The sequence below is a fragment of the Mobula birostris genome, chromosome 9 (genome assembly GCF_030028105.1).
Source record: "Mobula birostris isolate sMobBir1 chromosome 9, sMobBir1.hap1, whole genome shotgun sequence".
NCBI lineage: Eukaryota > Metazoa > Chordata > Chondrichthyes > Myliobatiformes > Myliobatidae > Mobula > Mobula birostris.
In genome coordinates this window covers 61,418,880-61,436,615 of record NC_092378.1, presented here as the reverse complement: position 1 = coordinate 61,436,615, position 17,736 = coordinate 61,418,880, and the positions used below count along the sequence as shown (strand labels likewise).

The 17,736-nt window shown below is 42.5% G+C and overlaps 1 protein-coding gene across 2 annotated transcripts in view; it reads right to left on the bottom strand.

Annotated features, from left to right (window-relative positions):
• Positions 1 to 2,555: 2,555 nt before the first annotated feature.
• LOC140203383 (fibromodulin-like) overlaps positions 2,556 to 17,736 on the bottom strand; it is a 16,105-nt gene continuing 924 nt past the window's right edge. Inside the window, exons 1-3 of one of the 2 annotated variants that reach the window (XM_072269437.1) lie at positions 17,288 to 17,482; positions 11,403 to 12,295; positions 2,556 to 4,184 (exon numbers count right to left, since the gene is read on the bottom strand). In XM_072269437.1, coding sequence (XP_072125538.1) covers positions 4,030 to 4,184; positions 11,403 to 12,273 — 1,026 coding nt within the window. In that variant the 5' untranslated portion in view covers positions 12,274 to 12,295; positions 17,288 to 17,482 and the 3' untranslated portion in view covers positions 2,556 to 4,029. Of the gene's footprint in view, positions 4,185 to 11,402; positions 12,296 to 17,287; positions 17,483 to 17,736 lie in introns of those variants that run through there. The other variant, XM_072269436.1, reaches the window with a different exon arrangement.

The window sequence follows — 17,736 nt, the reverse complement described above, 5'->3', positions numbered from 1 at the left end:
ACTCTGGGTCTGGACTACGATTTGTGTTCTATGCTCTAGTGCACCCGTCTGGGTCTGGACTGCGATTTGTGTTCTATGTTCTGGTGCACCGACTGGGTCTGGACTACGATTTGTGTTCTATGTTCTGGTGCACCCATTCTGGGTCTGGACTACGATTTGTGTTCTATGTTCTGGTGCACCGACTGGGTCTGGACTACGATTTGTGTTCTATGTTCTGGTGCACCGACTGGGTCTGGACTACGACTTGTGTTCTATGTTCTGGTGCACCCGTCTGCGTCTGGACTACGATTTGTGTTCTATGTACTGGTGCACTCATTCTGGGTCTGGACTACGATTTGTGTTCTGTATTCTGGTGCACCTACTCTGGGTCTGGACTATGATTTGTGTTCTATGTTCTGGTGCACCCATTCTGGGTCTGGACTACGATTTGTGTTCTAGGTTCTGGTGCACCCGTTCTGGGTCTGGACTACAATTTGTGTTCTATGTTCTGGTGTACCCGTCTGGGTCTGGACTACGATTTGTGTTCTATGTTCTGGTGCACCCGTCTGGGTCTGGACTACGATTTGTGTTCTATGTTCTGGAGCACCTGTTCTGGGTCTGGTCTACGATTTGTGTTCTCTGTTCTGGTGCACCTATCTGGGTCTGGACTACGATTTGTGTTCTATGTTCTGGAGCACCCACTCTGGGTCTGGACTACGATTTGTGTTCTATGTTTTGGTGCACTCGTTCTGGGTCTGGACTACGATTTGTGTTCTGTGTTCTGGTGCACCCATCTGGGTCTGGACTATGACTTGTGTTCTATGTACTGGTGCACCCGTCTGGGTCTGGACTACGATTTGTGTTCTATGTTCTGGTGCACCCGTCTGGTTCTGAACTACAACTTGTGCTGTCTTCTTCCAGGAGGTGGGATGTGGTCTAATGAATGTTTATAATATTGTTAGAATGGAGAAATTATTTCTTCTGATAGGAGACCATAACGTTAATAGACAACACAGTGATGACATCGGACACTGTTTGCTTGTGCAGAATGTGTGGAAATCTAGAGAAATTATGAGTTCTGTGACGATATGTTCTGCTATGCGATAGGCTGAGGCTGTGGGCCTGCATCGGCTGCCCAGGGCTTCGTGTCTACGGACTCCTTTTCATTCTGCATGCTGTTGCTTGCTTTTATTGTTTGTACAATGTGCATTTTTTTCTCTCTGGGCATTGGATGTTTGTTAGTCTCCTTTTATGGGATCTTTCAGGTTTCTTGTTTGTGGATGCCTAAAAGGAGATGAATCTTGAGGTTGCATAATTTATACACACTTTGATGATAAATGTACTTTGATCTTTTAACTTTGAACTTTGAAAAGGCTTCTTAGATTTCATAATCTATCTGGTTCAAAGGCATCTGTCAAGGATGTGTGATCTGGTTCATGCAATATGGCAAATTACAAATAAATGTAACTAACAAAGTTATGAATGCTGATTCTTTAGGTCAAGAAGGCAGATTATAAATTGGAAAGTAGAAAGTGTTGTTAAGAAGTAGGGCGGCGCATTGCCCGTCAGGGGATTGAGTTCAAGAGTCGCTCTATAAAGTTAGAACACACTTGGAAAATAGTGCTGATTTCCAGTCGTCTCGTTATAGGAAGGAGGTGGAAGCTTTAGAGAGGGTGCAGGGGAGATTTAACAGGGTGATGCCTGGATTAGAGAGCTGACCTTATGAAGAAATTTTGAGTGAGCGATGGCTTTCCTCTTTAGAGTGAAGGAGGAGGAGAGGCGACTTGATAAAGTAGTACAAGATGATAAGCGGGATAGATTGAGTGTACAGCCAGAGACATTTTCCCAGGCAGAAATAAGTAGGGGCATAATTTTAAGGTGATTGGAGGAAAATATAAGGGGGATGTCAGAGGACTGTTTTTCACACAGAGAGTGGCGAGTACGTGGAGCGCCCTGCCAGGGGTGGTGGTAGAGGCTGATACATTCAGAAACTCTTAGATGGGCACATGGATGATAGAGAAAATGGAGGGTTATGTGGGGTAGGGGAGAGTTAGGTTGATCTTACAATAGGTTAAATTACAGCACAACATTGTGGGCTGCAGGGCCTGTACTGTGTTTTGTGTTCTATGACTCTTGACCTCTCAACCTACCTCATTATGATCTTGTACCTTATTGTTTACTTGCGCTGCACTTTCTGTGTAGCTGTTGCAGTTTATTCTGTATTCTGTTATTGTTTTACCTTGTTCTAGCTCAATGCACCAGGTCGGGATCTGATCTGTATGAACAATACGCTAGTCAAGCTTTTCGCTGTGTCTCCACGTGACAATAATAAACCAGTTCCAGTTCCGAAGGACAGCAACTTTGACCTTGACTGTACAATCCCTCCTCCAAGCTTCAATGGAAAATGTGCTTGAACAAGCAACTGAAGTACTGTGTTAAATATTGTGATATGAAACAGATAAACCAACAAAACATTTTTTTGGTTTCAGTTTTCTCTTTTAACTGCACTAACAACAAAGTGACAATTAAATCTGGTCAAACAAAATAAAGGACAAGTGGGAGGAGGAGGTAAGATATTTTAATGTCTTCAATAAATATTAAATGTTTTTTTCAGTAAGTGTTAAAATACAAGGTATGTCACTGATACATTTCTCACTTCATTTATTTGGGAACAAGGATTTTTGTGAAGTTTTGAAAAAAATCTTTCTTTTTTGCTTTCACCAGGTTGAATAGTTTCATTTCATTTTCACAGGTCAGGTAGAGGGTAAGTCTGGAGAGTGGACTGAGCTAGACCACATGCAGACTGGGCGTCCATGCCACACAGTGCAATCAGCTAAAATAGGGCCTTTTTGTAAAGGGGTAGACACCACCCCCATCACCCCCAGAGGTATCCAGAAGCTGCTGCACCTCTTAGCCTGGTTGAGAACAGAACAGAATTCATTGGCAACAAACAGATGTTAGAGATCTGAGATGGTCAAACCCAGTACTATTGTGAAACCATTCCAATGACATTCTGGCAGATCTAAGGCTGGGAACTCCAGCAGAAGGAACAACAGATAAACTAAAGGCGATAACAAGTAATGCAACTTAATCAACTATGCTTTATTTCCTAGAGATTATTCAATGTTGCATACAAATTGTCAAAGGAAGATGCATAAATGTCATACACAATTTACGACATACAAAATAGGTGTGTATAAAATATTTAATTGTAACTATGGAGATTTATTCTAACATTTTTAGAAGCTATCATTGTTTAAAAATGATATATGCAAGAGTACCTATTAATGAAAGAAAGCGGCTTGGTTGGTAAATAAAATAATATTCTTGTTTTCCATTAACCCAAATAAATCCCTTTTCTCACATATGCTTAATGATTCATCTTTTTTTCTCCAGTCCTGTTTTATCAGAGTGAAATAATCATGAATAGAACGTGTTCATTGATTCAGTCTGAGTTACGACAATGGCACCAGGCATTCCTATAATTTTTGAGAAAAAATGTATCTTGGCTGTTTATAAGAAATCTTTCCAAATCTAAAGTTCATACGAAATATAGCCTATAATAATATTACTAAGTCTTTTAAAATTAAAGTTCCAATGGATCTTGAGCACATAAAATATATATTTATATATATCAGTATACTGAACAGCAGAAGATGGCTCTGCGTGAGGGAATCTATACAAACAAACAGTGAAGTAATATCATTTAATTTTAACATTGCACTTGTGCGCACGAGTTGAAGATTTTTTTATTTGGAAGCTTTATTTGACTGCGACTGAATTGATATACAGCAAGTAGCCAACTACACTCCATTACTCTAACAATGATCCATTTCGAAACGATACTACATTGCACAGCTTTAATCCGTACTTAATGTACACTACTGTACCTAATGTACATCGCTGTAGCATTAATTTGTTTTCCATTATTTTACCAGTTTTGTTCGACTGAAGATCCAATAGAAAAGATACGAATATGTGAAGATACAAGATGTAACGTTGTTAGGTTGTGCTATACGATGAACAATTTTAAATCAAAAGCTTTTCTTCTCAGTTGATTATCATTACCCTTGCCAAGCGGAGGCATTGAGACATGTCTAGGGGTAAGCTAGCGTAAGTAATGTTATTACCATCCAGGCGCAGGTGGTTGATCTTGGAGAAATCCTCAGTGCCAGTAATGCGGCAGAAACTATTCAAGGTGAACTCTGTAAAAGTGAAGATTCACATGTTGAGTGGAAAAGCCACAGATAATCAAAATCTACTTGAAGTTAACACTGACTGCAGAGATTTTTTAAAAGAACACAGGGCATGGCTGAGCTACGCTTTTACATGCTTGATAATCAAGTTTGAAAAACAACATGTGGCACACTGGTAGACTTTAAAAAGACCCCAGATTCTCATAATACCTGATCATTTTAGTCACAGAACTTACCAAATTAAGATGAACAATTAGCAAAGCAGGCATTTAGAAATACACTTATTGGCCACTTTATTAGGTACACCTGCTCATTAATGCAAATATCGAATCAGCCAATCATGCGGCAGCACCTCCATTCATGCAAACGTGGTCAAAAAGTTCAGCCGGTGTTCGGACACACATTGGGGAAGAAATGTGATCTAAACGACTTTGATTGTCAGTGCCAGGTGGGATGATTTGAGTATCTCAGCAACACTCCTGATATCCTTGGGTTTTCAAGCACATTCTCCAGAGTTTACAGGGAGTGGTGCCAAAACAAGAAAACACCCAGTAAGTGGCAGTTCTGTGGGTGAAAACACCTCGTTAATGAGAGAGGTCGGAGGAGAATGGCCAGACTGGGTCAAGCAGACAGGGAGGTGACAGTAACTCAAATAACCACGTATTACAACAGTGGTGTGCGGAAGAGCATCTCTGAGTGCTCAACACGTTGAACCTTGAAGCAGATGGGCTACAGCAGCAGAGAATCATACTGGGTTCCAGCCCTTACCTAATAACGTGGCCAATGACTGTATGACAAAATTCTAAACCTTTAAGATAGTTCTCCAACAATACCAACGAAGACTTGTACTCGTATAATCTGTTCATCTTCAGAAAGCACCCTGAGACACTTCACCACAGCATCGGCAAGGCTTAACATTGATGCATTTAACAAGATTTTAGGGCAAATTTTCAAAGCCTTGGTGACTTGTCTTTGATGTGGAAAGCTATAAATGTTATATAAATAAACGCAGAATTCCAGAGACTGAGGACCTGGCACACAAAGTCACGAGGGTAAAAGTGGAGGGGCTCAAGATCTCCGAGAGTGTTAAGATTAATGAAATGAGGGCTAATTATAAAATTACTACCAGATTCTCTCAACATATCATTGCTTGTCTTTTAATACCTTGTCTTTTAAATTAGAGCAATCGTTACAGTGTCCAATATACTTCATGTTAATCATAAACAAGTAAGGAGACTAATTATAGGGCTACTTTTTCATGGAATAATGGGAGTTTATAGCACAGAAGAATAAGTAATTCATTGTGTCTACCCTTTAAAAAATGATTATTGTGTTTCCCACATCATAGCTTACAATCCGTGGCCTTTTAGATTATGGGCTATCAAGTATTTATGAGACTTCTTTTCAAACATGATGAGTGTTTCTATCCCTTTCAGACATAGGTTTAGGACCCCATCACTGCTTGGGTGAGAAAAATTCCCCTCTCTTGCGATCTTTAAATTTATGCTCTTTCCAGCTTCCTAATCATAACAGATAAGCAGTCAAACAATTCAACTAATGGGCTTGAATGTGCTCTGATGTTTGATCCGTGTGTTACTTTGATGGGAGTACAGAAGTAGACAAACTCTGAACTTTACATCCAGTTATTTAAGTACAGAAATTGGGAGGTTACGTTACAGTTGTACAAGAAGCACTTGGAGTATTTTGTTCAGTTTTGGTCACTCTGTTATAGAAAAGATGTAAATAAATTAGAAAGAGTGAGGAAAAGATGTACAAGGAGATTCTTGAATTTGGGGTGCTGAGAGAGGGTGGACAGTTTAAGGCATTTTTCATTGCAATGTGGAGACTGAAGGAAGACTTTACAGAGGTTTATAAAATGTATGATAGGGTGAAGGCACTCAGTCTTGTTCCCGGGGTTGGGGAATTAAGAATGAGAGTGAATAAGTTTAAAGAAGAAGCAAAATAGTTAATAGGAACTTGAGTGTTAATATAGTCATAGGTGCATATATATAGCGAGGAAGCCCAAGACTTTCGCACAGTACTACAGTAATTTTATGTATTGCACTGTACTGCTCCTGCATAAAAAAACAAGTTTCATGACTTTTGTAAGTGATGATGATAAACCTGATTCTAATTTGGGTCTCCATCGTGGTCTGAGAGTGGGAAGGGGGCAGAGAGATGGGAATCATGGTTGGGAAAAGGGGAAGGGAGAGGGGAGGGAGCAGTAAGCACCAGAGAAACATTCTGTAATGATTAATAAACCAATTGTTTGCAATTAAATGCCTCTGCCTGGTGTCTCAGGTCTAGGAGTGACTGCACCCACACCAACCCCCTGCCCCTGGCACTCCTTCTCTGCCTCCTGTCCCACACCCCTCCCGTGGCGCTCCACCCTCGCTATTCCCAATATCCTTTGCTCCCACCAGATTTACAAACTCGCTCTGTGCTCCACGTTGACAAACGCAGCACCGTGCAAAGGTTTTAGGCACCCTATGTATATATGCCTTGGGCTTCTGCACAGTGCAGTATCTTTTATCCAAAGTAGTATGAGCTGCCAGAGGAACTGCTTGAAGCAGGTACAATAACAACTTTTAAAAGACACCTGGGTAGGTACGTGGATAGAAAAAGTTTAGATGGATATGAGCCAAGCCCAGGTAAATGGGACTAACCTGGATGGGCATATGTTTTGGCATGGACCAGATGGGCTGAAGGGCATTTCCATGTCGTACAGTACTGTATTTGTTAACGCAAAGCGAGAGCAAGCTTGTAAATCAGGTGGGAGCAAAGGATCTTTGGACTGGCGAGGGCAGGACCGCGAGAGGGCTGTGGGAGCAGAGGAGGAGTGGGGGTGGCACAGGTACAGACACACCCAGCCCCGAGACATCCAACCAGGTTATTTAATTCCAAACAATGGTTTATTGATCATTACAGAATGTCTCTCTGGTGCTTCACGCTCCTTCCCCTCTCCATTTCCCTTCCCACTCTCAGTCCACAATAGAGACCCATATCGGAATCAGGTTTATCATCAGTCAGATACATCATGAAATTTGTTTCTTTTTGTACAGTGAAATACATAAAATTACTACAGTATTGTGCAAAAGTCTAAGGCTCCCTAGTTATATATGTGTGCTTAGGACTTTTGCACATTACTGCACGTCTTAGTGACTCTATCAATTGTGTCTGGAGATCAATTAATGACGTTAGTGGTCAATGCCATATGTTAATGGTTTCTGCACTGACTGTTATAGCCCTTTGTTTTATAGGTTTACATGTTTCCTCTGGGTAGGTTTGGAGATAATCACCAAACAGAGGGCAGACACCTGAGGGTCACTATTTTCACCCAGAAATTGGTCTGTATATAGAATGAGCAACCGAAGGCAGGTGTATTAACAAAATCTCTGAGGCAGATGGACAGGTTCCTGGATAGGATAGGTTTAGAGGGATATGGGCCAGTGGGACTCGTCCAAATGGGCATTTTGATCAGCACAATTTAGTGAGCCAAAGGGCCTGGTCCTGAGCTCTATGCCTCTTTGACCCATGAATTTCAAAAAGTTGCTACGTTCTACTTTAACATGAGCGCAGATGGTGGAAATGACCAGATTTTGATGTGGCGCCATTCATCTGCTGAAAGGCCACCAGACGCAGATAAACTTAACTAGAAATAAATCCAATTTTATTAGTAATCACACTGCTGAACATTATAGGAATCAAATGTGATTAGAATACAATATTTTCTTCACAATGATAGCACGTTAAATATTAGCCAATTTATTTGTAAATTTCACATATTTCCATTGCTCTTGTTATCATCGCAGGACACTACAATGAATATTACATCTGATAAAATACTAATGAGCTGCCTTCTCTGTTGTAACAGGAAATATAGCAAGTGATTTGCAGATAGCCAGAGCAACATCATAGTTATCCGCCTCTGATTAATTGTCAAATTAAATCTCACCCACATTCCAAAATGTTTACATGAGATCTTTTCCATCCAACTGAGAGAGTGGGTGGGGTTATTGTTTAACAAGTATGGGGGGATCGAACTGAAACTTACAAACTCTGACAAGGCTAAGCAGACTGGATGTGAGGAGGCCACTTCCTCTGGCTGTGATGTTTTGGACTATTCAGTAGGACATACGGAAGGATGTGGAAGCTTTGGAGAGGGTGCAGGGGAGACTTACCAGGATGCTGCCTGGATTAGACAACACGTCTTATCAGGATAGATTCAGCAAACTGGGACTTTTCTCTTTGATGACCGGTCACTTGACGGAGGGGTTCAAAATGATAATGGCCAGCTAGAGATTTCTCCCCAGGTATGAAAGGGGTAATACAAAAGGGTATAATTTTAAGGTAAGTAGAGGGAAGTATAGAGGAGAATGTCAGAGAAAGTGGTGGGTGTGTAGGATACACTGCCAAGGGTGATGGTGGAGGCAGATACATTAGGGGCAAATGAGAGCACTTAGGTACATGAACGAGAGGAAAATGGAAAGCCACGGGGAGCAGAGGGGTTTGTTGATCTGAGAGTAGGTGAAACAGATGGCTGTTCTATTTTTATTAGACATTTTGGATTGAGATGAGGAGAAATTCTGTTCTCAGATGGTGGTAAATCAATGGAATTTTAGAGCCTTAAATCTCATTCTCTTCCAGTTCACAAATATTTATGACAAACATTTATGACTGGTCCCTACCGCACACCTCTGGTGTCCAAGTTGAAACACAATCTCCACTAACACTTTCTGCTACCTGCCGCCAAGCCAATTTTGTATCCAAATGGCCAGCTCGTCGTGGACCCACGTGTTCTAACTTTCCAGACCAGCCTATCCCAAGCGGTTAAAAGTCTTGCTAAGCTCCACGTAGACACCGTGCGCCACCCTGCTCTCATCTACCCTGTTGATCACCTCCTCAAGGAAGTCAATCAACTAACATGACATGATTTTCCATCCGTAAATCAAGCTGACTGAAAAGGAGATGGGTACATTTCTACACATTTCTGAAGGCAGAAGGCAGCCCCGGGGGGTGGGGGTGGGGTTGCTGGTGGCAAAATGGTACTGTCACGGATGATCAGTATAGGACAAGATTGATGGGGATACAGGATCAAAAGGCAGAATGGCCTACCCCCAATCTGATGTTTCTGGGCTTCTCATTTGTAAATCACAATGGTGCCAGCCTGGAACTTGGTGCCTCAGGTCTCAAAATTTGGAAGTAAGTTCATACCTAACTGATTCATTGGGGCGTGTCATCCTTTGACAAAGTTCGAAAAAACAACATAGATGTTTTCATTGATCAATTCCTCCCACCCACCTCCCTAATCTAATAAATTGGCATAGTTAAGAGGGAAGAGATTTAAAAGGGCCATCAGAGACAGCACTCAAATAGTGGTGTGTACTTGGAATGAGCTGCCAGAAATTTCGAGTTTAAGAGCCGTGAGGTAAAATTGCGATCCTTAAAACCTTGGAATTCACTTGGAGTATTGTGTTCAGTTCTGGTCACTTTATTATAGGAAGGATGTGGAAACCTTAGAGAGGGTGCAGGGGAGATTTACCTGGATGCTGCCTGGATTAGAGAGGATGCCGTGTGAGGAAAGGTTGAGCGAGCTACAGCTTGTCTCTTTGGAGGAGCGAGGATGAGAGGCATCTTGATAGAGGTGTATACGATGAAAAGAGGCATAGATCGAGTGAACAGCTGGAGGCATTTTCCTAGGGTGGAAGTGGCTAATATGAGAGGCCATTAGTTTAAAGTGTTTGGAGGGAAGTATAGGTAAGATGTCAAAGGTAGATATTTTACACAGACAGCGAACTGCAGGGAGTGGCTATAGAGTCAGATACGTTAGGGCGATTTGAGAGTCTCTTAGATAGGCACATGGATGAAAGAAAAATGGAGGGCCATGTGGAAGGGAAGAGTTAGATTGATCTTAGGATAAATTAAAGGGTTGGCATGACATTGGGGACTGAAGGGTCTGGACTATACTGTACTGTTCTATATTTGTGTTTAAATATTGTTTGAGGTGGGTGCATTAACAACACTTAAAGGCCATCTAGGCAAGTGCATGGATAGGAGAGGTTTGGCGGGCAAAGGGCTCAGTAGGAGCCGACGAGATTAGCTTGCTGGGCAGCACACTGGGCATGGACAAGATGGGTCAAAGGGCATTCTTCTATGCTTTATGACCCTAATATAGCCCCTAGCCCACGGCAACACACAAAATACTGTTGGCACATGGCGGGTCAGGCAACACCTACAGAGGGAAATGGATAAGTGGTGTCTCGGGAGAGATCCTTTGTCTAGACTCGTGTTCCAGTTCAGGTGAAGGGCCTCAACCCGAAACATCAGTTGTCCATTTCCCTTCACCAAAACCTCAGGCACCCTCTGTGTTGTTCCAAATTCCAGCATCTGCAGACCCAGGTCTCTCCTGGTGCCTCCACTCTACTAGTCTACAGCCAATGGCAGGTGGCGGCATTCCGCTCGACCAACTTCTTCAACACTTTTCTTTCTTGGCTGAATATGTTCCCCCGACTTCTCTGCTCACTCTTAACTTCTGCATTTTGGCTGTGATTAATGATAATTAATTCCTAGTCACAATGACACCGTTATTCACAGCAATTTTGGGTAGCCCAACTCAAAGCCTTTAGAGAAAATGCTTCTGGTAATTTTTGCCCCTCCCCTTTAGAGAAAATGCTTCTGGTAATTTTTGGGTAGCCCAACTCAAAGAAAATGCTTCTGGTAATTTTTGCCCCTCCCCTTTAGAGAAAATGCTTCTGGTAATTTTTGCCCCTCTCCTTTCTCTCTTTTTCCGGTCCCCATTCTGCCTCCCCTCTTACACCCTCTTTTCTCCTCCACCTGCCCGCCCCCATCCCTTTGGTTTCCCTCCCCTTTCCCTTTCTCCATGGTCCACTCTCCTCTCCTATTACTTTCCTTCTTCTTCAGCTCTTTGTCTCTTCCACCTATCAGCTCTCAGCTTCTTACTTCATCACCCCTCACCCACCCACACAGCTTCCGCCTCACCTGGCTTCACCAACCACCTGACATGCTTGTACTGCTTCCCACCCCCGCCCCCCCTTCTTATTGTGTCCCGATGAGGGTTCTCAGCCTGAAACGTCAACTATTTATTCCTCTCCATAGATGCTGCCTGACCTGCTGAGTTCCTGCAGCAGTTGCTCTGGACCTCCAGCATCTCGTGTGATTTAGTTACAACTGTTACGTGCTGTTATAATGAAAAGCAGTCAGACTTACTTTGAATTTTGTTCGCCTGTAGGTACAGATTTTCTAGGTTTTCATTAACAACAGGGATTGACCTCAGTTTATTGAATGCAAGATCCAACTCGATCAGCGTGGTGATGTTGAAGACTTTGTCAGGGATCCCTTTGTCTGTTATTTTATTGTGTGCCATGCGCAGATGTTGCAGGCTACCTTTGGTAAAGTAGTCCTTGGGAATACTCTCAATGTAATTGTGATCTAAGTAGAACATCTCCAGGGCAGGCGGGAGCTCGTCAGGTAGTTTAGTTAGCTCATTCATACTCAAGTCCAGGTAAATCAGAGACTTCAAATTGTTCAGGGCACCACCAACATCTGTCAACTTGTTGTCTTCAAGCACAAGTGTGGTCAGATTTTCGAGTCCTCTTAAGTTGTTTCCAATCTTTGAAATCTTGTTTGATGACAGTTTCAGCTCCACCAAGGACTTGGGGAGGTTGTGGACAACTTCTGTCAGGTTGTTCTTGTTCATGTACAGCCTCTTCAGGGATTTTAACTTTGCAAATGCCTTCTTCCCAATCTTACTGTTAGTGATCTGATTGTCATCTAGGACCAGCCATTGCAAATTGGTAGCGTTCTCAAATGCTCCATTGGGAATGCTAGTGAGCTGGTTATTCTGGAGGTAAAGGTACTTTATCTCCGCTGGCACGTCTGGGATTGCCTTCAGTTTCCTGTTGTGGCAATACATGGCACTGGGGAAGTCAACTGGACAGTCGCATTCAACAGAGCACACTGGAAATGGCAACTGTGCCAGATATGCTGGGTCATAAAAACCGATGTATGAAAAATAGTCAAACTGACAAAGTACACTGCTGATAAGCACAGCAAATACCAGAAGGTGAATAGGCTTCATCGTAGGAGTGTATGGTATGGTACTGCATAGAACAGAACAAGCAATCAATTATTTACCATGTCTCGAAGTGGCAATAATATAAATACTTAACAGTGTATTCCAGACTTCAATTGCAATGCAACAACCAAAGTAACAGAAAATACCCAACAGGTCAGGCAGCATCTGTGGGAAGAAGAACCAGGAGACATGACATAAGGGATTGTGGATGCTGGACTCTGGAGCAACACGGCAACTACTGGAGGAGCTCGGGTAGAACAGGTGGAAGGAAATGGATGGCTGATAATTTGAGTCAAGACACTTCATCTGGACTGGAAAGAAAGAGGGACCCAGCCAGGATAAAGAGGTGAAGGGAAGGGGTGTAGCAAGACAAAGGGCTGGAAATGAGGGATGGAGGAGTGTAGAGTGAAGTGGGGGAAGTGGGGAAGGAAAGCAACGGGTGTTGGGAAGATGGAGAACGTGCGGGAGGGGAAGGAGGCAGGGTGATGGTGGCCATTAATATCAAAAAGGCAAAATGGAGGAAAGGGGACAGAGGGGGAGCATTTACCGGGTGCTTGAGATTTCATTGTCGATACTGCAAGGATGTAGGTAACCCAGTCGGAGAATGATTTGCTGTTCTTCTGGTTTGGTTTGGCTGTGACATGGCAGAGCAGGATGGCAGAACAAGAAACAGATTTGGTGTTTCAGTTCACCAATCCTCTCTCCAGAGACGCCGCTCAACCCCGTGAGCATTTCCCACCCTCTCCGCTTTATCTGGCATTTCCAGAATTTGCAATCATTTCCCCCTGCAGCAATAGTAATCTGTTGGGCAGGGGCGAAGCAGTTTTCAGATCATTACCCAGCTCTCACTCTCCTGGTTCTGAAAAGTATCGTATCAATGAGCTTCTCACAAAATGAAATAAAAACAGAAAACTGTGGAGACGTTCAACAGGGTCAGGCAGCATCTGCAGAAACAAAGTTAATACCTTAGGTCGAAATTTCATCATCAGAACTGCAATAGAGAAAATATAAATGAAACTTTAGAGTCACAGAACACTACAGCACAGAAACAGGCCTTTCCATCCATCTACTCCATGCCAAGCTACAATTTTGCATAGTACCATCAACCTGCACCTGGACCACAGCCCTCCTTACACCTCCCATCCACGTATTAATCTAAACTTCTTTTAAATCTTGAAAATGTACCCGCATCCACCAGATCCGCTGGCAGTACATTTCACACTCTGAGTGAGGAAGTTTCCACTTGAGTTCCGCTTAAATATTTCATCTTTCATCCTTAACTCATGACCTCTGGTTTGAGTCTCGCCCAACCTCAGTAAAAAAGAAAACCCTGCGTGCACTTACCCTATCCATACCCCTCACACATTTTAATTTACAGAGCGAATGAGGACGGGATGGATGGGACAAAGGCAACATTTCTGCAGGCGTGACATCGAGGTTGTGGTGGTGATGAGCTATTGATAGAACTTTCTGTTTCATTAGGTAATGGTGGCTTTCAGAAAGAGACACCACCAAGAAACACATAAAAATTGTGAAGCGCAGATTTACGTCGACTTGGTCCTGAAGATTTGGCCAAGTAGTGGGAAGAGAAAAGCTGAGCTGATATTGCTCACTGATAACGTGGGTAGAGGAGCCCCATGTTAGCTGAAATGATTGACTGTGGTGTTATTTGGAAGGCAACAAAAAGTCAACCAAGGTGCTGTTCCTCAACATAAAGTTGTTGTCATATACAGTGGTCCGGGAGCCCACAGGCAAACAAGACAGATAGGGGTGGGACAGTAGAGTTAGCTTAACACAATTACAGCGATTGGGGTTAAATTGCTGACACGATCTGTATGAATTGGCCAGGTCCTCCTCCTTTATTTTAACATTTGATATTACTATGCAATGCATTTTGTGGGTGGAATCACTACACCCTTCAGCTACTGAGAGGGCCAATCTTTAGGGTGATGATTAGGGTGCGCTGTTGCATGGCGGTTAGCACAAATGCTCTACAGCGTCAGTGATTGGGGTTTAAATCCCACTACTGTCTATAAGGAGTTTATTCATTCTCCCCTCGGCCACGTGGGTTTCCTCTGGTGCTCCAGTTACCTCCCACATTTCAAAGACATACAGATTAGTGTTAGTGAGTTGTGGGCATGCTGTGTTGGTCCCAGAAGTATAGTCACACGCACACACACACATACACAGACATGCACATACACAACATGCAGTCACACACACACACACACACACACACACACACACACACACACACACACACGCACTCATACACTCATACAACACACACACACACACAACACAGTCACATACACACATTCACACAACACACAGACACACACTCACACAACACACAGTCACATACACACTCACACAACACACACAAACACACACACACACACACACACACGCACACAACACAGTCACATACACACACTTACACAACACACAGACACACACACACGCACACAACACACAGTCACATACACACACTCATACAACACAGTCACATACACACACAAACACACAGACACACATGCACAACATGTGGTCACACACACACACACAAACAGGCTGTGTTGGTCGTTGACGCAAATGACACATTTCACCGTTGGTTTGATGTTTTGATTGTGCATGTGGCAAATAAACTAACCTAATCTATCTAAGAGAAAGGTAGGTCAGAATGAAGGTGAGATGGAGAACTCAGAACACCCCCCTGTGTACGGAACGCAGGTGTACCTCAGTTAACTCACCTGCATTTGGTTTCCCTAAGGGAGAGGCACTGGATGCTGTATGCTGGATGATCATTCTAATGAAGGGCCTCAGCCTGAAACATTGACTGTCTATTCTCCTCCATAGATGTTGTCTGACCTGCTGAGTTCATCCAGCATTTTGTTAGCATTTCTGTTTCATCGCCACTTCACCTGGAAGGGCTGCTGGTTAGCTTCCCTGGACGCCGGCAAGGGAAAGAGTGAAGGGACGGCTGTATCTCCTGCAGCTTCATGGGAAAATATTGTGTGAATAGTGAAATCAGGAATCAGGAAAGTAACAGTCCCTTTGGAATACTAAAAGACAAGGGGAGGAAATGGTGGGCCTGGTGGTGGAATCTTGTTGGATTATAACTCTAAAGGCCACAATAAACTTCCACATTTCAAAATAATTTGGATTCCTAGCATTACGCTTTACTGCGCCAGGCACTGAGATTCAATTCCCATTGCTGTTGCAAGCCACGCCAACACGCCACAGCTAATTCCCAGTACATGTAAATATATATGGTGAATAAAGTTGATCCTTTATCCTTGAACCTTGACCCTCAAGTGAAGAGTAACAAGAGATAAGTGGAACTGAGATGCAGGGAAGCCCCAATCTAATTGTGCAATAGAGCCAACTCGAAGGGCTGAATGGCCTCCTCTCGAACCTAATCCATGGAATCATGGAGCAGACTCGATGGACCTAAAAGACAGATTATTCCCCTATGTCTCATGGTGCAACGGCGTGTTGTCGCATTGTGTCCTTGCCTTTCTACAATGCACCAACCTAGAACCTGTCAAAGGCCAGTTGGGTAATGCTGCCCCTGAAAAGGACAGTGTCAAGGAAAGGGTTGAAGCAACTCAAATGTTTAGGAATCTAGATCTGGCTTCAGTCTCCTGCATGCCAGAGTGAATTGCAAATCAGAAACATCTTTATAAAGATAGACTGTCTCGGTAAATAATGTCATTTTTGCTTGATGTGAAGTCAATTTCTTAACCCAATGTTAAAAAGTTCCACATAAGACTACCAACTCACAGCAAAGTGGAGCAAAATGAATGATATTCTAAACATACGTCAGCTTCACTTGCCGGGAGTGGGCAGTGGTTGCAATATTGGATATGCATCTGGAAGACATAAGTTCAAATGTACAGCTTCAAATTCCCTGTCAGGTCACGACATGAGGATTTATTTAAAATCCTCTGGGTCCTTTGCTTAGTTTGTACCCAACAACCTCAAAATAAATTTCTGGCATGTATTTTGTTCGATGAAGAATTGTATCGATAATCCATCTGAATACTGAATTACCAATAATACTGATAATCCATATAAATACTGAATTAGTTTGCATAGGCTGTATGCAGTTGGAAAGTAATGAAATTAACTGGGAGAATTAAACTTTTAATTAAACAAATTAACTGGGAGCATTAAATAGCCAATGCATTCCTGCACATCTGAGCTCTTAAAAACAAGTTTCTCTTGAGAAAAGTTCCATTAATTGGAAGAGTGACAAACACCATCGGGCAATTCTGATAAAACATAATGGATATTCCGTCGCTTTTGACTCCTGTCATAATTAGCAATAAAGAACATGAGTTTTAATTTTAAACCAAATAACGTTATATACAAGTGGCCTGTACAGATGATGGGTCAAAAACTAATGATGATGAAAAGCCCACACCTTGAGATAGTTCATCTCTGAAATCCGGCATCGATGGTTCTATATAACAACAGCACCTGTAGCATTATTTCTGCTGTTTACATCAGGCACAGAATGTCAACCACAATGTTGTTGACCGCTTTGCTTCAAACGCAAGTCTGGCTTACTTTGAATGAACGAAGTCCATTATCTAAGGCAGATATCACCCAGAAGGCAGAGACAAGCACTCCCTTTTTTTTTTATATCTCTCTAGCAGTTCAGCTAATGTATTAGGTATCCGCTTTTCTGGGAGATTATTTCTGGTTTGTTCAGAGTGAGGGGAAAAGGCTGATTTTTACAAAGCATCTATCTTACATTGAGCTGTACATTAAAGTAGCTGTCTTCCCAAGCCCCCAAGTATGTATCATCCACAAGATTACACTTAACAATGACAAAGCCATAGAGTATTTCATATGCACTTCTTACCACATTACCTTTAAAGGGTTAAGAATGTTCCAGACTATTCTTTGCGCATGGAAAGTTCTTGAATGTAGTTTGGGGGAAGAGAAACAACGTACAAATATCCCCATTAACATGCATTAGGCTAAATGCTAAAACCCACAAACTTACCTTAGATTGATGTCTTTTGTTTCGTAAGTCCAAAGAAGTGAGGGGGACAAAGAAAAAGAGGGCAAGAACCGAATTGTAAGTACACTGGTCTCTGGAGAAAGAAGAAGCTGCCAGACCTCTGTACCACAGTGCTGACAGCAACAGTGAGGGAGGTGGACACTCCTTAGCTATGTAATCACTCTGGGTTAGTGCTGTTGTCTGCTAAAAAAAAATACCAAAATAGAGGCCACTAACTAAATGCAGGTGGATGGCTTTGCAGATAAGACACTGGAATCAGTTCTCCTTTTTTTCTAACTGCAATTTTCATACAGTACTTTATTTCAATTTCAATAATTCCCCATTTTGATTCAATTATTTTTTGGTATAAGTACAGCTAAACTGAGCAGGAATGGCAATAGCTTCAGAGTACCTAACAAGTCCACGGGGTGCAGTACTCAACGCTCCACTAA